General features: G+C 40.0%; 2 protein-coding genes across 2 annotated transcripts; both read left to right on the top strand.

Moving 5' to 3' along the window:
• The first annotated feature begins 250 nt into the window (after positions 1–250).
• On the top strand, positions 251–12,897 carry cratb (carnitine O-acetyltransferase b). The gene is made up of 15 exons (XM_010735350.3): positions 251–622; positions 970–1,194; positions 2,289–2,407; positions 3,023–3,076; positions 4,822–4,987; positions 6,149–6,323; positions 7,206–7,296; positions 7,737–7,824; positions 7,904–8,004; positions 8,669–8,788; positions 9,315–9,437; positions 9,733–9,868; positions 9,970–10,032; positions 10,123–10,260; positions 12,028–12,897. Exons 1-15 carry the CDS (start codon positions 572–574, stop codon positions 12,229–12,231), a joined length of 1,854 nt encoding a protein of 617 aa, XP_010733652.2. The 5' UTR covers positions 251–571; the 3' UTR covers positions 12,232–12,897.
• Positions 12,898–13,881: 984 nt separating this feature from the next.
• Positions 13,882–19,284, top strand: ppt2b (palmitoyl-protein thioesterase 2b). The gene is made up of 8 exons (XM_019264179.2): positions 13,882–14,368; positions 15,317–15,470; positions 16,351–16,446; positions 16,736–16,843; positions 16,932–17,015; positions 17,196–17,280; positions 17,715–17,769; positions 18,430–19,284. Exons 1-8 carry the CDS (start codon positions 14,159–14,161, stop codon positions 18,571–18,573), a joined length of 936 nt encoding a protein of 311 aa, XP_019119724.1. The 5' UTR covers positions 13,882–14,158; the 3' UTR covers positions 18,574–19,284.
• Positions 19,285–22,747: the final 3,463 nt, after the last annotated feature.

Genomic DNA, 22,747 nt, shown 5'->3' with positions numbered 1-22,747 from the left:
ACCCAGAAGACAAGGCAGGCACTGCTGACCAGTGTTTTTTCAAGATGGGGTGTCAGGGTCCTTTTATTATTTTATTTTATTTTATTTTATTTTATTTTATTTTATTTCATTTTATTTTATTTTATTTTGTTTTGTTTCTCCCCCTGCTGTTCACTGGCGTTGTTTCAGCGTCATCTTGATGTGTAACAGCGACACCCAGCGGACAGATGCGGCATGACACGTTGAACCAGTCACGTAGCTGTTTACGGAAACATTTTTACGTCAGCACGTGTGCAGACTTGTAGCGTCAGTCCAGCTCGGTTCAGTACGTGAATATTTGCATGCTCGCAGTTTGAAGAAACAAAACACGGACCCATTTGTTTTTCACGGCGTGCACAGTTGTTTTCAAAGTGGAAAGTATCGAGCGATGAGGAATCTCATCGACATCCACCGAGGAGAAGTCACAGGAGGGCTGGGCTTCACCTGGACCGTCTGACTTTGGGTGGATTGTGCAAAAGTTCTCGGAACAAAAAGGCAGAGCTGCTTTTGGTAACTCATGAAAACCCAGAGAGGGTTTCTGATTTAAGGAAACATGATTTTGAGGAACATTCATCCAGGAACCTGCAGAGCATGGCTGAGTCGGGTGAGTTTGTTTTTCTGTTTATCGAGTTAATTATCACACTGTAACGTCTCACTGTTCATATATTTGTTTATACCCGCACGTACCGTGAAGTTATTCTAGCAACGGGGCTGTTCAACGCAGAAGAAGCAAAGGATCATGTCTGCACTTCCTATTTTGATCCGCCCTGCACTGCTTTTATTGGCATCTGTTCAAACTCCGATGGAAGTCACTGCAGTCACTGTGCTGACATGCAGAGTTACTGTGCAGAGCTATAGTAACACCCTGTGTGTCAAATAATTAATTAGTCATCATATATCTCACTCACTTCTGCAGACACCCTGACACGTCTCACTCTTCCCTCCCTCCAGGCTTCAGTGAGGCAGGAGCTGTGTTCCTTCTCCTCCGTGCCCTCCCAGCCTGTTCCACCTCTGGCTCAGACCCTACAGGCCTACCTGAGGACCTTGGAGCCTCTGTTGCCCCCCGAGGAGCTCAGCCACACCCGCAGGATGGTGCAGGAGTTTGGCAGGCACGGAGGCCTCGGTGCTCGTCTGCAGGAAGGGCTGGAGAAGAGAGCCAGACACACAAAGAACTGGGTCTGTGTCTCCTGTGTGTGTGTGTGGGAAATGTGTCAGATGTTAGAGATGTGTGTGTGTGTGTGTGTGTGTGTGTGTGTGTGTGTGTGTAACTGCACCGTTATATGTCAATATATCAGGGCAAAGCAGCGCAGAGTGGCCTGACACTCGTCCAAAAACAAAACACTGCCCGCTCAGGCCGAAGCAAAGAGGCTTCAAATGAAAATGATAAATTCTCAACAAAAACTACACACACACACACACTTCAGACAGGCTGCACATAAATAATAATGCCTTTTAAAACTTTTCACAATAAAAGCATTCAGTGGAAAATATAAACTAAATTAAATAAAAAAATATTTATCAAACATAAACTTCAACCAAAAGGTTAGGTAATATACAGGAAGTGAGTTACTTGTATACTGAAAATATTATCAGCACCTGGATCCTGATCTACATTAAAATGCACGTCAATAATATATCTATCCATATCGACGTCCTATGTTTCTTTCATTCAGGTAAATGTATGCAGTCATTTTGTGAGAAAATGTAGTAAAAACTATTTTTAAACGTTAAAAAAACAGCACGAAATAACATGCTCAGTCTATATGGACTGAAGGTGGACGGTCAAGTCGAGCATGGACCACAGTATGAAGTGTGGACTCCTGGGGCTGGAGAGGTCCTCTTGAACAAGGTGCCAAACCCCTAACTGTTTCCAGCCTGCTGCTACGTGACTTCCCGCCACTCCACAATTGCAAGCCCTTTGTGTGTGTGTGTGTGTGTGTGTGTGTGTGTGTGTGTATGTTTTGGGTCAATGTGTGTGAAATTGATTGAAGGAGGAAAAAGAATTTCCACATTGTGGTATCAGTAAATCAATGGCTGATCAATAGCAAACTTTGCACCTGGCCCTTTAAAAGATTTCTGAGATAAAAAAAATCAAAGAGGCAAGTTTACTAAAGGTAGATCAGAAATATTTGCAATAATGCCAAGACCATGTATCATCGCTGTGGTTTGGTCTGAATGTCAACTCTGTGTGTGTGTGTGTGTGTGTGTGTGTGTGTGTCTGTGTGTGTGTCTGTGTGTGTGTGTGTGTGTGTGTGGTCTCTCCCCTGTAGATCTCACCCTGGTGGGTGCAGTGGGCGTACTTGGAAGGCAGACAGCCACTGCCTGTGCACTCGAACCCAGCCATCTCTCTGCCCAGGAGAGATTATAATGGCTGGAGGAGCCAGCTAGTGTGAGTCAACACACACACACACACACACACACACATATATATACACACACACACACACACACACATTAAGTTAAGTTATACATTAATTTCATTGTTTTAATTTGTATTATTTATAAAAATGTTTTATTAAACATTACTGGAAGAAGGACTCTGACATCACAATAAATCTTGTAAAATACTCTTTCATAAGTCATTAGTTGTTATAGAACTGTCTCCCTGCCTGTAATGGGAAACTAATAATGAGGTCCAGATACACACTGATTAATAACAACTATGAGTTAACTAAATGTTTCTTCAGTCGAGCTGATCATTGTATAGTACAGTTCAAGCAGGCAAAAAACAACGTTCAACCTTTTAAGTTTAGACAAAATCATTACGTAAAATGAAAAAACTGATTGTTGGTAAGTTTAAAATGTGTTTTGTCTTCGAGGAGCTGTGCTGACGTTTCGTTTTATTTATTCCTGCTCTGTCGTGCATCATTAATATCTGAAGGGTTATTTGACACGTTTAACAGATTCTCCTGAATATGAACTGTTTGTGTTGAACCCTGTGCATGTTTAAAAGACAAGTGAGTCATCAGCTGTGCTTCACAATAACTCAACTGTCTCATCGCAGGTTTGCATCCAAACTGATCGCAGCCATCCTGGACTTCAAGGCCAAAATCAACACGTAAGTATGACAGAGCTGCAGCCAGACAGAACAATGACACTGTCACATGAATATACTTTAATGAAACAATGAAGCCTTTGTGCTCTAAAGTTGTGTTGAGTAAATGTTCTTTGTATTTCATATGTAAAATGACGTCTGTATTTATTAATGTTGCTGCTCTGTACAGATGAATATAGTGAGCATTAAAAGCGCAGTTCAGGATGTGAAGTAATCCCATTAAAAGCTAATTAGACCAGCTGCTATTACAATCATCAGAGTCAGTTATTATTATAAAGTGATGTTAATCTTTGACGCTGCAGTAATCCTCTTCTGTAATCTGTTATAATGGTCACTTTCACTCCTTTCTATTTTAGTGTGTAACTTTAAACTCAGCTGGCATCAGTCTGTGTTTGTGCTCTATGAACTTCATCTGAGTCTAAATTTATGTCCACACTCTGTCTGTAACTGTATCTGTGGAAAGTCTGTCCTGTTTACTCCTTCACCCAGAAACAAAAGTCACAGTTTTACCTCATCAGGATGTTTCTAACGGTTCACAGTGTGAAGTCCAAAATACAAACTTAAGTCCTTTTCAGCTGAGTTTTTCTTCTATATTTTTCTCCACTTTTTTTACACCCTGACCTCTGAACAATCTCTCATCCACATGCACAAATACAACAGTGTGTACTTAAATACTTCAGAGGAAATCTTATTACTTTTTTACTGTGCTATAAAACCTGTAGTTACCTTGCACATTGTACAACAGAACAGTACAAAACATCTGTTTATTAAATATAATACATTGTTTGAGAATAGTATAAAAAGTATTTACCTACTCAGATGTTTATGTGTCAGTAATAATAAAATATATTTACAGCATTATGTATTTTAATGAACTCTGACAGCGGTTACTTCAGGTTTTCTCGTTGTCCTGTGTAAACTGTGTATCAGATGTGTTTATATGAAGCAGCATTGAGCTCCTCTACTTAACTAACAGTAGGATATACACATATAATACAACAGTGTATAAATAATAAAAAACATCAAAATCATCAAAATAATCATTACCAAAAGTAAAAATACTAATTTTGCAATTTTGCAGAATAGCCCATTTCAGAGTAATGTATATTATGTTATTGACTTATAATTCTTGATACATTAATGTGTTCATCACTTTACTGTTGCAGCTGTTGAAGGTGGAGCTCATATATACTTCATATCCTGCTGGATAGATTGTGAATTTCCCTCCAAGGATCAATAAAGTTTCATCCTAACGTATAATCAGCAGCAGGCAATCTGCCCAATAAATTTATATTACAGTCACACATTCACAAGAACACAATAACCACAATCTAAGATTTGACATGTTTCAGAATGATGAGTTTAATTTTAAAAAGATTACATCATCATATATTTACATTTTTCAAGAACTGACAACTCAGTTGCTTTGTTTACAAGGACGTCCAATCAGCACAGGCGTATAGTCGGCTGTGCTGGCTCAGCATCACATTTATGTCACATGACAATAATTCTATGGTTTACAGATTTATATTTGTGAAAAAATGGATGGTATCACATCGATGCTCTGTACAGCTGATGTCCTGAGTTAAAGTATCTGAATCTTGGATTGGTTAAAAAAAAATGTACGTGCATCCGAAACAGTCATCAAGTCAGATAAAAATGAAGAGAACAGATAAAACTAATAAAACATTTAGTACAAATAAACACAATAACCCGTGTATCTTGTATCTTGTCTCTGTCTCCGTCAGTGGTCAGCTGCCAGTGGAGTACATGCGAGGGAAACCTCTGTGCATGGAGCTCTATCCGCTCCTCTTCTCCTCCTGCAGGATCCCGGGTCCCAAACATGACTACATCGCCCACTATGGCAACTCCCGCCGCTCGCCAACGCACATCACAGTCGTCCGGAACTACCAGGTGAGCCAGCGCATCTCTGCGAGTTCTACGGCATTTCAGTCTTGTTGAGTCTTGTGCGGTCACACCTTTGTGTTTTTTTTACTTTGCTTTATCGATGCTTGAACTAATTACAAATACGAGTTACATGACTCCACAAGCAGCAGGTCTTCCCATGAGATCAGACATTTTGGCAGAGTTCCCGTCCTTTTATTATCATATTTATTTACCTTCTGTTGTCTTCGTATTGGATAAAACGTGAGAAAAATACTCTGCAGTCATTTCAGTTCAAGTCCTGACACTGACTTTGCAGCAGAATTCACTTGAGAATACATCACGAGTCCAGATAAAGTGGTTATAATTGAATTTATTTCTATATTGGAATAAATGACAATGAAACACAACAATTTTATGCTGTATGTTTTGTAAACATGGTGATGCGTAATCACAAATAGCGGCTAAACCCATGTATGGATACAACAAATGATTATAATAGTTGATTAATCTGTTTATTATTTTCTTGATCAGTTGTGAAAAAAGGTGAGTTCTTCATATTCCTTGTTTTGTGTCTGACCAGCAGTCCAAAATCCAAAAAGACATTCAATTTAAAATTATATAAAGTTTAGAAAAGCAGCAAATATTCACATTTGAAATCGCTAAATGTTGACTGAACCAATGACCCGATTATCAAAATAGTTTTAAAAAATCTAACTGGTGCTGCAACCAATGATGTTTCAGTGTTCCTGACTTGTTTAATCAATAGTCTAAAACTCAGAAATCTTTAACACAGTGTTACAGTGGAATAATACATCAGATACATAGATACACAGAAGTTCTTTGACACTTCTTCCTTAGAAACTGACTTGAAAACTGAATTGATCATCAAAATAGTTGCTGATTCCTTTTCTGTTGCTCAGCCTGTTGATTTATAGACTAAGTGTTGTCAAAACACATGTGTCTCTCATTCACTTTGTGTTGGCAGCAGCAGCAGCAGTGTGGGAGGTGATTGTGAAAGAGAAAAACCTCCAGAGGTTAAACGAATGAGTGCAAATATGTTTACTGTGAACACAACACACCCAGAGAGCGTCAGAAACACTAAACACAGCAGTATGATGAAGCATCTCATCTCATCTTAGAAGACAGACATACAAAGATGGCCTCCTTCTCTCTCTCTCTACCTCCTAGTTCTTCCAGCTGGAGGTTTACAACAGCGATGGCTCTCGGTTGACGGAGAGTCAGATCCACAGTCAGCTGCTGAGGATCAGGTCTCAGTCCTGGAAGACTGACAAAGAGCCAATGGGCATCCTGACCAGCGAGCACCGTCACACCTGGGGTGCGGCCTACAACCGTCTGCTGAGAGGTAGATCACATGACTACACACAAATGTGACTTGAGGGTGCTGTAATTTAGTAAAAATGTTTTATAGGCTGTTTTTCACTCAATGCAAGAAACAACCACCATGATATACGTATAAGAATATGTACAGATGTGGGTGCATGTTTGCTTTTGATGCTCAGTACAGCATGTGAGTGCAGAATTTCTTAGACGTCGGATGTCAGAGCTTCATTAAATGCATCATCACGGAAAGGTTTTCAAAACACTGCAAAGAATGCATGAAGAAAAGCTGATGTGATGGATCCATTACTGAACTCAAGCAAGTTTTAGAGTTTGTTTTCTTGTACCGCACTGGTATGAAAAATGAAAGCAAAATATGTCAGTGTTTTGATAAACTTGTTTTAGGCTGGACAGAATAAAAACAATCTAGACCTGAATGTACGATAAGCGTTCTTAATAGTCAAAGTTGGTGTGTTTTGCAAGAGGAATGACAAGTGGAATCTTCTGGACCAAGAGACAAGCAGCTGAATACACACAACAGACAATTAGTTCATCTTCAGTTAATGGTTTAATATCAGCGCTAAGGAGACCAAAGATAATCTCATTAAACATAGAAGACTTAATATACTTATAACTCCGCATCTGCAAAGCCTTTACATTTCTCTGGACCTCCTCCAATGACACTCTAATCGGCATTTAGAGTCCCGTTCTGCCCCTGATCCTTACAGGAACATCACCAATATATCTGCCAACATTTGTACCAGAGTGAATGTCAAACTGAAACTAGGAATACAGACATACTTCTACACAGGACATAAAACTTTTGTCACATCCATCTCAGCACAATTCGATGTTTAAATGTTCAAATATTCAGACTTTGTTTCTCTGTTCTCTCTCTGTGACTCAGATAAACTCAACAAGGAATCAGTGAAGCTGATAGAGACGGGACTTTTCTCCTTGTGTCTGGATTCTCCAGTCATGAGGATATCAGATGAGAAGTATGTTCTGACGCGCACACACACACACACACACACACACGCACACACACACTCTTTCCCTCTATCCTCTGTCTCATAATCCACTCAGGTATTTCAGTGTTTGTTAAATACATTGGGTAATCCCCTGTGTGTGCGTTCAGATTTCATTGTGCCGTCTGTTGACATTTATTCTTAAGCAACGACGTACAGTTGTCACTTCCTCTGTTTGAAAATGTTGGAACAAGTAATTGTAGCTTTGTGTCTGAACGATGTTACACGCTAAGGTTTGATGTCTGAAAGTCCTCAATTCAAAATGTTACCACAAAACTACAGAGACATGATCATCAAAATGAACTTAAAGTATCAAAAGCAAAATACACACCGAGACAAATTCCTTATATGTGAAACCTACTTGGCAATAAACCTCTTTATGATCCATGTGTATTTTGTTTGATTGACAGGTATGCCAGCCGTAAAGCGGCACAGATCCTGCACGGAGGCGGGACTTTCTCCAACAGTGGGAACCGCTGGTTTGATAAAACGCTGCAGGTGAGCAGGTGTTATAATCATCCACGACAAAGAAAACCTTGCCGGCAGAGCAGCTAACTGTTTGGTTTCTGTTTTGCAGTTCGTGGTGGGCGAGGACGGCTCGTGGGGTCTTCTGTATGAACAAGCCACAGCTGAGGGTCCGCCCATAGCAACGCTGCTGCATCACATCCTGGATTATTGGTGAGATGAAGGGTTAACAAAGAGAGATGGGTCTCTGCTTTTTAGAACTTTTTAACTATTAATGACCATTATTTATGACAACTGGGTGCAGGTGTGCTAATCACCTCCCTTGGCGCTGCTCTCCTGAGCCATCTCCACACCTCCCTCCACTCCCCTGATGCACCACGCCCCCTCCACAATAAGATATGTTGTCATTGTGAGCACACTAATGTAAGCACGTAGCTCAAACTGAGTCTGGGGTTTTTATTCATTCTTATTTACCAGCCAGGACCACAACCAAATTTAGACATCATGACAGTACTGTTTGTATTTAGCAGGAAACGTGTCCTGTTGAAGCCAGACTCTGTTTACTTTTCATCTAAACCTTGAGAACTTTCATTCTTACTAGAATATTTAAATCTGTCTTGCTTGCTTTGACCCGCTAAAAATCACAATCCACCAGGAAATTAATGTTTTTAATCGACGTGTTTACTTTTCAGTTTCAGCCCTTATCAGTCAGGAGGCCACGGAGTTATCACAGAGGTGTTGCTAGACGTTTCCTTACATTACACTTGTAAACATAAGCACAGAAGTGCACACACATATGTTTAGAAATGAATCATGAGGTGGAAAACAGCTTTACATCTCTCCTACTCATCTACAATGTGTGTTTTCTTGACTGCAGTGAGAAGCCAGACCCAAAAAGAGCCCCGCTGGTCCCCTTACCGATGCCCAAGAAGCTCTACTTCCACATAGACCGAGAAATAAAGAGGGACATCGAGCACGCCAAGCAGAACCTCGACATGTAAGCTTGTCACTGGTGAAGAGGGTGGAGTGTTTGAGTGTGAGTGTCGAGTCTCTGCAGGACAATAAGAGGAGAATGGCCTCACTGCACACTGTAAGCTAAATGTTTGCTTTAGCCTCAAAATGGAACAAAGCCACAGAAGTGTAAACACATTTATCATCTCTGTGTGAATGTAACCTTGACCAAAAGAAACTCTCATTACTTCAACTTCAACTTCAGAAGTCTGAAGAAGAATAAGGAGTAAAGCTTAAAAGTTAGATAACTTGATTTTTCCAGATCTTTTGACCACATCTCCCAGCTTTCTTGGGTGAATAGACTTGCTCTGGTACACTGGTACATGACCATATTTCATAACCTGATCATATTTCCATACATGAGTTGCATGGTGACACCTGAGCAAGTTTATTTCCTGTAAGAGACAATGAGATGAGGCAGAAGGTTCCTGGAAAATAAAGTAAGTGATCCTTGAGGTGAGAATGATTTGATCACAAATACAAACGAATGTTTTGTTTTGAATGTTCCGCAGCCTGATCAATGACCTCGACGTGAACGTGTTCAACTTCAAGAGGTTTGGAAAGGAGCTTCCCAAGCAGCACAAGCTGAGTCCAAACTCGTTCATCCAGGTCGCCCTGCAGCTCGCCTACTACAGGTCAGTGACACGATGTTTGTTGTTTCCTACATTTCCCAGAATTCTCTTCAGCAAGAAGCTGAAACAGAGAGCCTGAAAGTTTGAAAGTTTTAGATTTCAGATTATATATATAGAGAGAAAAACCAGAACTACTAAAAGTGAATTGTCATGTCATTAAAGTTTTAATTAATTTCTACATTCATAATTGATTTAGGTCATTTGTTTCTGTATTCTTTATGGTTTACATTGGTGAGAAATAAATAAAGGTTTAGTGTTTGTGCTTTTGGATTTCACTCCGTTGTGTTCTTCTCCTCAGAGTTCACAGCGAGGTCTGCGCTGCCTGCGATATGGTCTCTCAGAGGATGTTTCGAGGAGGACGGACAGAATATATCCGCTCGCTCACAAATCAGACGCTCAAGTTCATTCTTGCCTTTGATGATCCAACAGTGTCGGTGAGAAACGTCCGTGGATCGTTCCACTGTGGTCTTGTTTTTGGTTTCAGGTGATTTAACAGTGAGTAGAAACGTGCTTCAGTTTTATTTTTGTGTTGCAGCGAGAAGCAAAGCTGCAACTGTTCAGAGAAGCTGTTGATGCGTATACAGCTCTGACCGATCAGGTAAATAACAAATGAACCTTCAACGGCTTTTGTCTGTTGTTAGCTGATAAACACTTATCTTCAGTTTTTTTTTTTTCCTGGTCTGTTCAGGCACTTAAAGGACACGGCATTGAACGCCACCTGCTGGGACTCAAGTTGCAGGCCATTGAAGAAGGACTGAGCATTCCCAAAATCTTCATGGACACTGCTTACGGCCTGGCAACCCACTGGAAAATGCGGACAGGGCAGGTGTGTGTCAAAGTTTGTTTTTTGGTTGGTTTGAGATCTGTCTTACAGAAAGTGTTGACAATTCTGTAGCACAACAGGAAGTGGGAAGTTTGTTAATGAGCCTATGAATATGTTTTGCGGCATGTGATGTTTTCTCACTGTTGTGCATTTACTGTCAACAAAATGTAATTTGGAAATTTCCAAGCTGCTTATTGTCTGTCTAACAGGTTTCTCCTCCACATCCTCATGTTGTAAACCGAACGGCTGATTCTGCTCGTGACATCAGAAGCTCACATTTTTTTTATAGGCTGTTGTAATTTCCCAACTTTTACAAGTCATATTTCCTGCTATTGCTCTTTTACAGTGCAACCAGCTACTTTATGTGGTGTGTTTTAACCTGCTGAGTCATCCTAGTCCACTTCCTTCATTTCAGTTATGTTGTATGTAGGGCTGCCACAAATGATTATTTTGATAGTCGACTAATCACCGATTATTTTTTGATTAGTTGACGAATCGGATCATACGTAAATTGACTGTCCCAGAAAGGGGCGAGTGGGTGGGAGCTGGAAAGCTCGCGGACGGAGCCGAGCCACCTTCGCCCCCGAGTCTTTCCAAGCCGACCCAGAGCCGCCGTAGAGGAAATGCACCCGGCGGAGGCCAGCCAGTGCCGAGGGGGAGGTTCTACGAGGGGATCCTCCCGCACTGTGCGGCCGTCCCTGCCAAATTGAATCCCCTGGGCAGACTGCGCGGAAGTTGCGGAAGAATCGCAGTGATTGGTTAAAATTGCAACACCGCCCTGAATTCACAGGGATTCACTGAAGTTGCCTTGAAGTTGCAAATCGCAACATCGTGAATTCCTGGAGGGTCTGTGTTATGGTATCATTTACGGTACAGTCAGGCCTGACGCCAATTACCACTACTGCGCATGTGCGTAGGTGTGGGTGTTTGTGGGTGTGTGTGTATGTGACAGAAAGGTAGATGCGGTAGTGGAAGCTGCAGCCGCAGTTTCGAGAGAAAAGCAAAGTAAAAAAAAAAAAAAAAAACGATGCGTCGACTACTAAATTAGTTGTCGACGATTTTGTTCGTCGACATAATCGTGACTAATCGACTAATCGTGGCAGCCCTAGTTGTATGATATGTATAATGAATGATAACACTTCTGTTGTGGTACAGATCGATACAGGACACAAACAGCCTTGCTTTAATTTGATGTGAATTTAGGAGAAGGATTTTGCTTTTTGCTCTGACCTTTTGAGAAGTTTTTGTCCTAACAGAATTGAATGGTATGTCACCAGGGAGGAAGGAGAAATAAAGTAGTATTCATTCTTTTATTTTACTAAAATATTGTTCATTTCCATTTTTTCCACAATATTTTAGGAGCCGTTGAATTCTGATTAGGGGTTTTTGTCAATAGTCTCCACGAAAACTGAGCAATATGCAACTATATGATCGAAACCTCTTTTTTTTTTTTTGGGGCTGCAACTAATCATTACTTTCATTTCAATATTCCAGATGAGAGAAACATACAATTAATGAATTAATTATTGAAGTTAAACTGTGATTCTTAGCAATAAAACACAGGTTATTGATTTGAACATAAATCTGATTGTTTTCTGTATGATTTTGCAAATGTACAGCATATTATGATATAATATCAGACAAACATTGCTGTGATTGTGTGATTAATTGTTTTCGGTCTTAGCTTCTTCTATATATTCTGTTCGTACAGGTTTCACTTCTCCCCTTCTGATACGTTACCTCATGTCGTCTTCTCTGTGCCTCCTTCAGGTGCCTGCCAACACAGACAGCGTGATGTGTTTCGGGCCCCTCGTTCCTGACGGTTACGCCATTTGCTACAACCCCCAGGCGGACCACGTCCACTTCTCCATCACCGCTTTCAACTGCTGCGAGGAGACGCATGCAGAGACATTAGCTCTCACCCTGAAGGACACCTTGTGTCATCTACAGGAGCTACTGCAGCCTACTGTGTAGAGCTGCTGCAGTCCAACAGGGCAAACCCACTACACCTGGAGAACAAAAAACAACAACTTTATTTTCTTAAAACAACATTTTGTAGAAGTCTTGATTAGGCCTATTTGTGACGTGGATGTTTTCTTGTGCATGCCCCAAACGCTTCACCAGAGCAGGTAAATCTGAGAGGACTGAACAAAGTGTGTCTGAGTACTTTTTTGATGAAGCATTAAATCACTTTCCTTTTCTAACAAGAGCTGAGCAAGCAAGCTGCGTTATAGTCACTAAAAAAAGGAGCATTGGAGGCATTTTGTGTTACAATATCTCAACGTGAAAGCAAAACACAGTCAAAGCCAGTCTGACACTCCATCGTTAATCACAGCAAGCCAAAAACGTGTTTGTAAAGTAAATGCACTCCTCTCACATCATGAGATGACAAGCAGCGTTTCTGGTACATTATATTGAGAACATGTTTCATGTGTCTGCAAACCAATGATCTGTAGGTCAGTCAGTCTGTCTGAAATGGACCAAAAGCCAAAAAGCTGATTATTAATGGTGACAGAGCATGTTTGTATTTAGTGTTTGTCTTGAGTTGAATGTGAACAGGCTTCGGCCCCTTCGCTGGGGCGTGTCGTTCTGCTCTCAACCTGCAGGACTGGTTAATAAAGCCTGTTTGTTATCACATGACTCCTCTTTGAGATGCTTTGTGTCTGTGTGTGTGCGAGAGAGAGAGAGACGGACTCAAAGATGTTTGTTTTCATTGGCAACCCTGCAGACACATGCTATTTGAGCTGTGCAGTAGACAGCAGGAAGTCGTGCTCACAGTGAAAAGCTAAAAGAAGCACAGACCCTCTGCGTTTGATGAAATATTAATATTATTTGATTTAAAATCTATATGGGATTATTCACTATATAAGCACAATAGTCGGTTGTGTTGTAGAAGAGTCATGTGTTAAAATGTATAGGATACGTACTCCTAAATATAACTGCTATTACTCCAAACAGATATATACTGCAGTAGTTTTGTGTCTGTTCTTCCTCTGCAGCTCAGCAGGGATACACAAAGAGTAAATCTGATACTAGAAAAACAAGTTTGGAAGATATCCACTTGATTTGACTCATTTGTTCAAATTGACATCAGATATTTTTGCAGAAGTTTTCTTTTAAAAATAGGAAGAAATCATTTCTCCCCCATCACTTACATACTTAAGACTAATTAGCACAGGGACTCTTTAAGAACAGTATTCACAGGAATGATCACAGCAAGCAAACCCTGATATTAATGTTGGTGTGGGATTATTGTTTGAAGTTGTACTTGAAAAGATTTTTTACAAATAGAAATAAAAATGTTTATAGAAATAGAACTACAAACAGCCTAATTTAATTGTGTGTATGTGTATATATATACACACAATTAAATTAGGCTGTAGAGAATGAATGAGCACTGAGCAGAGGTAGTAACCGAGTATTGTTCTTTGTTTCCATCCTGTCTAAACTGAGACCGAAACTTTATATCTGCAATCTATGTTAATTTATTAAAAAACGTCCATTTTTATTTTTATACATGTATATAAAGATTATTCAGCAGAGGAGCTCGGACAGGTGTCCGCGCTTCCGATTGGACAAGCTGAAACCGGAAAAGACGTCACCAGCGTCCACAGCACGTTTAATTTAAAACCGGAACAAACAAAAGAAAGCAAAGCAAAGGTTGCAGCTGCTCTGTGTTTACGTTCAGGTGTTGTTAAGGAATTCATCATCACACAGGATTCACTGAGAGAGAGCCTGACCAGCTGCTGTGGACTGAGGCTCGGACCAACACACAGAGATAATGGCACATTAGCCACACACCAATCTTTTTATTTTTATTTTGCTTCTATATTTTATTTTATTTATGTATTTTTAAATTTTCAGATTTTATTTAGTTTGTTTTTAATTGTTCTGAGTGAGAATGAAGGGCTCACATTCTGCTGTGTCAAGCCCGAGGAGGTGGAGCAGCAGCAGCAGCAGCAGCAGCAGCAGCGGGGCGGCCGGGCTGCTCTACCCGCTGCTCGGTGCGTGTCTCTGGGCTGCGGTGGTCGGGTACAAGCCGGTGATCATAGTGCACGGTTTGTTCGACAGCTCAGGGGATTTTATAAACTTACAGCGCTTCATTAACGAGGTGAGTGTCCGATTCAGTGTGGCTGTGATGTAGATCTATAATAGAGAGCAAGGTACACTTTATTTACAGGGGTTGACCTAATGCAGCACAGTGCAGGCCTTACTTACTGCTTGTGTAACCATGTTATCAGATAAACGTGAATCTGCTCCATAGACATGCACTGTGCTTTAATCAGCTTTGATCATCATGTCAGGAGATTGTCTTAATGTAAGAGTTAGATTTTCATCATTACTGCAGCAGCAACACAGGGAAGTCATTGGTGCTATAATGTAGATTTATACACTTAAATGTGTTTATTATAGTTGTAAATGTGTTAGTTTGCTTTAATATAACATGTAGTTTAGTCTATAATGGTCCATATGTGGGAATGATCAAACTATGAGTCTGAACGTTGTGCCCCATTTAAAATCTTTGAGGATTCATAGTTATTGACTCAAGCTGTGAGCATGTGTTTTCATAATGAAGAGTTCAAGCTGCACAGTGAAATGTGCCCTGTCCTGCTTTTCTTCTTCAGGCCTTCAAAAGACACACAGACAGACACACACATGCACAGTTGGGTTTAATGTGGTTAATTTGAATATGTGGTGATATTCGGGGAGTTTTTGTGGTCACTCCAACATGGTTGATGTATTTTAAACAGAGATTAAGTTCCTCTTTTTTTCCCGTCTGCGCTGTGTCAGAGAGCTTAAGCCGAAACAAAAAAAAAAATCGAAAGCAGAAATGAAAGACCATCTTTGCTTCAGTTCGTGTTGGCTCCTGCTGTCTTACCAAACAGCCTCATGAATCATCAATATTTCAAGCACATTCTGATCAATTAGTAGCCAAACATCCTCATGGAGCTCTAATAACACAGAGGGTTTGATGCTTCATGCAACAGTATGATGAGATATGCACACAAAGTTCAGTTCATCTTTATGTAGTCAAACCATCTCCGTCTCTCTCCTGTAGTCTCATCCTGGTACAAACGTGACTGTCATCGACTTGTTCGACAGAAGTGCCAGCCTGGAGCCCATGTGGACGCAGGTGGAGGGATTCAAGGCAGCTATTTACCCGATAATGCAAAACGCAGCAGACGGGGTCCACTTTATCTGCTACTCACAAGGTCTGTGTGCACTTGTGAAGGTGAAACAGAGACATAAATGTGGTGTTTAGTTAAGATTATGAAACAGTCTTGGTATGTGTCTTTAGCTGAAATTTCATTCTTGCAAAATGTGGCCTCAGTGACTTTGTAGGTTTTATAAGACTCACATTTTTTTATTCGCTAGATAGATTTCTGCTTCTGTCAGAAGTTGGAAATTCCAAGATAGCAGCTTGTAATTCAAACCACTAAGTGTTCCGCTCAGTTAAATAACAGAAATGCACATGTCCAACATACATGTACAATACTCATGGGTAAATTTTTCCAACATGTTCGCACAGAACTCCAATGTTTCTTGGGGTATTTTAGATTTGAAATTCTCTCTTTTTTTAAATGTTTTCATGTATTAAATGTCACACTTTACTGAAAATCAAACTGAAATATCCTTTCAGCAGCATGAATGTGAATATAAGGGTTTGTAATTACTTAATATAATTAAAACTGAAACACCTAACAAAAATGTATATGGAAAAAAATAATACATGTAAAAATATGTATAGTACTATATCTAACAGTGTAAATAAATAATCAAACACGTTCTAGCATTTTATTGTCCAAACTATTAATTAATTCAAGTTTAGTTAAGAAAATAATCAGATTGCAGCCCTGAATGTAACAACAGCACACATTGTTGAGAGTTATGAGTTCTCCTCAGGTTTTCTGCTATAGGCTTCATTAAGCTGCATTTTTCCACATAAAAAGATTTTCCGGCTTACTACAGCGACATGTGATGATCAGCCCGTTGACTCACCACAGTGGACAATGGAGAGATGATAATATGTGCTGTAGCTCGAAGATGGACTAAGAAGGTGGAAATAAAAGTGTTGTGTTGACACTTTTACAGGTGGGCTGGTTTGCAGGGGAATCCTCTCCACTCTGTCTGACCACAACGTCCAGTCTTTCATCTCTCTTTCTTCACCTCAGGCCGGCCAGTATGGAGGTAAGTCTAACCTCAAACACTGAACACACAGTTATATTTAAACCATAGTTATATTTAAAGTTATATTGTAACCGATATTTTTTATTATACCAGTGTATCAAGTGACAATGTAGTAATGAATTATCACCCCAATGTACTTTACAGAGTATTATAGTGAGGTCTGGCTGCGGTTTTATCGTTTTAAATCACTCCAGGGCTCTTATAGTGTCTCTTTTAGCAGGTTTCCAGTGAAAACAAAACAAAACAAGTGTTAGATGGATGAAGACTGCTCTGTCTCTTGTTTTCACAGACACAGACTACCTGAAGTACCTCTTCCCTCAGTTTGTGAAGTCCAATCTCTACCACATCTGCTACACTGCGATAGGTCAGAGGATATCCATCTGCAACTACTGGAACGGTGAGACTCCAAGAAATAACTTATTAACTTTATACTACTTGTTAACTGTATTCAGAATTTTCATTTGGCCTCTGTCCTCCTCCTTCAGACCCTCACCACAGAGACCTGTATGTGAACAGCAGTGATTATTTGGCTTTGCTCAACAGTGAGAGAGCCAATCCAAACTCAACAGGTCAGCACATCCTTTGTGGGTAAAACTCATCCGTAAGTTCAAATGTGTAACTATCACTGAATGCAGCAATGACCTCATGTCTCCTGAAAAGAAATATTATCAAGGAGGGGAAGGTTGTTTGCAGAGCTGTACTGGATTGCAAAAAGCTGTATCTGACAGTGTTTTATGTCTCAAACTCAGAGTGGAAGAAGAACTTCCTTAAAATCAAAACGCTTGTGTTGATTGGAGGACCAGACGATGGAGTCATCACTCCCTGGCAGTCGAGGTGAGTTCATCCTCTGTCTTTTGATCTAATATATGATTTCATACAATCAGCAAATGTGAAATTAGTACAGATTACTTTTCACACATTTTCACGCTTTATCTTACACACGGAAATGCCTGAAGAGCTTTATCATTTACACCTGAGACACATAGTTGCACAAACTGATGCTAGAGCTAAAATGCCTCTGAGTGAATTGACTGAATTGAATATTGTTCACACACTTCTGTCCCCTGATGTCGAGATTAGAGTCTTTTTATATATAAACTCTATATTTAATTTTAAAGCTTCAATGCAGCTTCTGTTTGTCAAAGCCTGTTTTTTCCAGTGTGATGCAGCACTCTCTATGCTCCGTTCACACACTGCTCAGCTTTGATCAGTTGACTCTCATGTGATGCTCACACGTTATGTCCTTCTGTCTCTCTCGTGAATTTTAGTCAGTTTGGATTTTATGACGACAACGAGACCGTCGTTGAGATGCAGCACCAAGATGTGAGTGAAAGTCACACTGCAAACACACACACACACACAACATCACTTTTTAAGATCATTACAAAAACTTTTGTTTTTATCCACAGTTACTCATGAGTCAGGACTTCAAAGACACTCAAACAATGGTGTAGTCTGCCATAAACGAGTCATAAATGAAATACAAAGCAGTGCCCCAGATCTTATTGAAGACTCCTCCTCTATCTTCATTTTTAGATCGTAGTCTCTGTTTGCCATTTTCCACACTTTATTCACACTATCTTGGAAACACCATTCCGAACATTTTTTCATACTCATTGGCAAAAGAAGATATGGAGCAAGTTTAACCAAAAATGGCTATAAGTGGATCAGGTTCCCAAAACCCCAGAGAAACCAGGAAATATGTGTAAAGTTTCCTGCACGTGTTAAATCACTCATCATAGACTCGTTAATTACAAACAGCTTAAACAAGAGTGAAAATCTGTGTAACCTTTCCCTGGAATAATGTGGTTTAAACCGTTTGGGCTTGTTCAGCTCGTCCATTAACAGTTATATGTGCATCATTGTTCAGTTCTGTATTGCTTTGGGATGATGAACCTAGTTTAAAAATTGTAAAGACAATAAAACTTAAGGTTTATTTTGAAGAACAACAGCCTGAATCAGATTCTTTGTTTCCCGTTTCAGTTGTATTTACGGGACGTGTTTGGTCTGAAGACGCTGGCGGCTCGTGGAGATCTGATCCTCTGTTCTGTTCCTGGCGTCGAGCACGTGTACTGGCACTCAAATGAGACAGTGTTCCACATGTGCATGGAGAAGTGGCTAGTGTAGAACAAAACACACACACACACACACAGATACACACCGATACACACCTTGAGGTTTGACTTCCACCATGTATGAAACACCTCTGCAGCCACTGTAAAGTATCCTCACAAACGTCTGTGAGTTCAGGATGTAATCTCATTTTTTTTGGATTACGCCTCTTAGAAATCACGTGGTAATCAAACAGTGTTGGGTTTTACCTTGTACTTCCTGTTGGTGAAGTTTTTTCATTTTTTTTTATGTTCATGCTAATAACAACTTGGTTAATTTGAAAAGAATAGTTTGACGTGTTGGGGCTTATTTGCTTTCTTGCAGAGAGTAAGATAGGAAGATTGACACCAAGCTACGGCCAGCAGCAGGTTAGTTTAGCTTCGCATAACAACTAAGGAGAAACAGCTAGCCTGGCTTTGTCCAAAGGAAACAAAACCCACCAATCAGCTCTTTAAAGCTCACTAATGAATACCAACAAGTGTTATGGAGTGGGTTTTTTTGTTTACAGAAGGTTGCGTGCTGGACTATTTCTTGGCTGGATTTATTTTTTTCCTGGAGGCTTGTCATTACTGTGAAGTTGCCAGCTCCTGCTCCTGGCCAAGAAATAAAATACCAGATAGACACGTTAGACAGTGAGCTTTAAAAGTGCTGTAAGGTAGATATTTTACAGGCTAGCTGATTCCCCTCAGACTTTATGCTAAACTAAGCTAAGAGTTCATATATATATATATATATATATATATAATATATCATTATCTCTATCTCTATATATATTATATCTCTTATTATATATATGAACGAACACTGTGTGTGTGTGTTTTGGACAGAGTGGGATCAGTCTTCTTATTTAACTGTCAGCAAATCAGCGTATTTCCAAAAATGTCAAAAACTAGCCTCTTTATTTTAAATTTAATTAAAATTACATTTTTAATTCATTTTTAACCATGTTGCTGCTCCAGCACACACATCACGGTGTGCTGAACATGTTTCAAGTACAAGGCACAAATTGTCAGAAGCAACAAATATAAAGGCTTCCATAAACTTGTCAAAAGTTTAAACTCAGGACACAAAATTAGCACCAGCCAAATGCTGATAAAAAATATTCAAATGTCTGGTTGATTTGCTTCACTTACCAGTGGGTGATTTGAAATTTGAATATTCAAAAAGCATTTGGCTGGTGGACAAAGAAGGTAATTTTTCACCTTGGTTTGACTGCTGTTAAGTCATTAAGGTCTGTCAATGGTAAGAGCAACATTAAAGGAGCATTCCAGCAATTTAGTATTGCATTTCTGTAAAGTATTTGGCTTGTAGGTGATTAAAAAGAGGAGGGTCAAAAAATGAATGTAGCTGAGGCTGATGGGCTGAAATATCATGACTTTTGTTCCTTATGTTAATTTGAGCCTTGGAAATGTTACAGTTTCCATAATGTAACTCATAGTATCTTTTATTGAACCCGTCCTGCCTGGTAAATATCTTTGTCCTCTCCTCTAACTTGTAACACAGCCAATTTGTGAAAAAGTTGTCCCAGTTGTGTGCTCCACAGGCTGAAATTGGCGGAGTGCCCCTTTTTAATTTGAATGAAAATGAGCCCACATCCATCAGTATATATATCCATGTGTGTGTCTGTGTGTGTTTGGTCACACATACCTCAAAACACCACACAACACAACAGTGCCTGAGCGACGTTCTGTCATCTTGTCTACATGTACAGAATCACTGCCCTGCTCCTCTTCTGGAGCGGTCATTTCTATCTTTTTATCCTTCCATTTTAACCCCAGGGAATTCAGTGTTTACCTGTTTGCTTTTTTTATGTTTTGCATGCACATCTGGGATCGGGAATATCATGTTGTATAATTATTATCATGCAGTTTTTGGAGCTTTAGTAGAGTAACGCCTTAAATTGTCCCCACATCCCTTAGTGTTTCATGTCTCATACCGAAGTGCTTCGATACACTGCCTTTAGTGACGGTGCTAAAATGAAAAAGAGGGAGGGGTGGAGACTGATCAGACCTGAAAGTGGCAGTGCTATATTAGTGTTTACTTGTCCACTAGACTATTGTACATGGCAGTCTTTACCTCCCATCGCATTTAGATATCTCAGGCGTTTGAGCAACTTTCCTGTTCGTCTGTCTCTGTTGAAAAAGGGATCGATTATGAACCGTTTGCATTTTATTGGATGTTTATGGTTGTCTGTTGCTTATATATGTTTCTCAAAAGAAGAGGAATGGAAATTGAAAAACAAGAAGTGAATTACTATTTTAATGAGTAAAGGATGCATTGCACATTATTGAACCAGATAAAAAAAAGGGGGAAACGATGAGATGATTTGATCTATTTAACAGTTGTTACATTTGCAGTATTGTTTTAATATTATTGCATACTTTGTTCCATGTTTGCTTGTGCAGATTAATTGATCTAACTGTATTAGATAAGGATTTAAGGGATGTCCTCTCTGCTCTGTTTCTTTACTTTACAAACAGTCGACGTGAATATGGACACTTTTTTAAAACTCAACAGAAACTACTATTTTGACTCTGTCCTACAATTTCTACAGTGTTTGGTCTGCCAAAAAAAATGTGTCAAATGTTGTCAATCCTCAATAAAGACAGTTTTGAGCATCTCTTTAGGTCTTTGTGTATTTAAGACCAAGGTACTTTTTAATAATCTGTTTTCTGGACAGAATGGACACAAGCTGAAACCAGAAACGAGTCGTTTTTTCGTTTTTGACAAAAAACAAAAAAAACGAAAATTCGGCTCAATTTCTCGTTTTCTGTTCCAATCACCAAAAACAAAATTTCCACTTCCACTTTCCGTTTTAGTGGTGGGTGGGGCTCGTACGCTTCTTTGCCCAGTACTCTTCAAAATAAAAGTTCTTCCATTTGACAAAGTTATTTCTTTATGAAAGGGTGACCAAACGTAGTCTTTTGGCCGGACTTTTTTACGTCCTGTCTGGGGCTCCTGAGGATTTTTTTCTTTATAAGTTCGTGAAAATGTCCGGTTTTCAATTGACTGGCGCTTTGCAAAGGCTGTCCTGTGTGTGGACCTGCGACGCGCACACTGGCTCAATTCGTGGCATCTGCATCTAGTAGTGGCATTTCCCGGAAATGCCACTACTGGATGCCACTATCTGAGGCACATGCCACTAACCTGTAGAGGCAGATGCCACTATCTGAGGCACATGCCGCTGACCTGTAGAGGCAGATGCCACTATCTGAGGAACATGCCGCTGACCTGTAGAGGCAGATGTTACTATCTGAGGCACATGCCGCTAACCTGTAGCGGCAGATGCCACTATCTGAGGCATTGATTAATCTCTCAACAGCTGCCACTGTGTGTGTGCGCGCGTGCGTGCGTGTGTGGCGTAATCTGGGTATGTGCAGCATATGTGTAGCATTAGGCCAGGACACCAGGGGGCGGTCTTACAGGGGAACCTCAGGTTATGTTTTTGTTACAGAGCCACGGGTCAAAGTTCATGTGAAATGTGGACGTAAAGACTCAACGTGAAATCCGTCTCAGCATCTTTATTAAATAGATGAAGAACCTAACTCGACAGCGTGCATGTGTGTGTGCGCGCGCGCGCGCCACCGCAGTTGCTGCTGCTATGGGCATTTGTTTTTATTTTATGAAACAGTCATTGTTGTATTACACTCGATGGAAGTAACATTTCTTTTACGTGAGTTCCGCATTAATTTTCGAGGTTTTCTTAAATAATCTCTTAACCACTGTGTGGCGCAGCTGCCACTGACCTGCCGCTGTGCGTGTGTATGTGTGTGAGGTAGGCAACTAAATAAAGTGTGAAACACATTGTTAATTTAAAGAATAAATATTTAAATGGTTGCTAGATTTGTGTTTTTGCTGACACTTTGGAGAATGGAATGCTTACCCCGAAATAAAAAGTTCATTCAAAAGTGCAATTATTTGTGTTGCTTGCAGGGTCATTTGTTTTCACTTAATTCATCTATAAAAACTAAAAATGACCATCAAAAGTGTTGAGAAACAACACCTGTGATAGGATATGACACTTTATGACATAAGTGGTATGAACCGAATGCTTTAAATGTTATAACATTACCTTTTATGTTGGAACATTTTAGGTTGATTTTAAGATCGGATATTTAAATTAGCTTCCAATGACCACCAATTGGGGCGTCAAAGGGCCGCCGGCCCCTTTCGGTGTTTGAGTTGACGC

The sequence above is a fragment of the Larimichthys crocea genome, chromosome XIII, assembly GCF_000972845.2.
Source record: "Larimichthys crocea isolate SSNF chromosome XIII, L_crocea_2.0, whole genome shotgun sequence".
Taxonomy (NCBI): Eukaryota; Metazoa; Chordata; class Actinopteri; family Sciaenidae; genus Larimichthys; species Larimichthys crocea.
This window is presented reverse-complemented; position numbering and strand designations above follow the sequence as displayed.

Bases quoted from the DNA above. Each gene is read 5' to 3' on its own strand.
- cratb (XM_010735350.3), top strand. From the start codon at position 572: ATGATTTTGAGGAACATTCATCCAGGAACCTGCAGAGCATGGCTGAGT. The intron at 7,297-7,736 runs GTATGTTCTGAC...TTTGATTGACAG, and splicing joins ATGAGGATATCAGATGAGAA to GTATGCCAGCCGTAAAGCGG. The intron at 9,869-9,969 runs GTGAGAAACGTC...TTTGTGTTGCAG, and splicing joins TTGATGATCCAACAGTGTCG to CGAGAAGCAAAGCTGCAACT.
- ppt2b (XM_019264179.2), top strand. From the start codon at position 14,159: ATGAAGGGCTCACATTCTGCTGTGTCAAGCCCGAGGAGGTGGAGCAGC. The intron at 16,844-16,931 runs GTGAGACTCCAA...CTCCTCCTTCAG, and splicing joins CATCTGCAACTACTGGAACG to ACCCTCACCACAGAGACCTG. The intron at 17,281-17,714 runs GTGAGTTCATCC...CGTGAATTTTAG, and splicing joins ATCACTCCCTGGCAGTCGAG to TCAGTTTGGATTTTATGACG.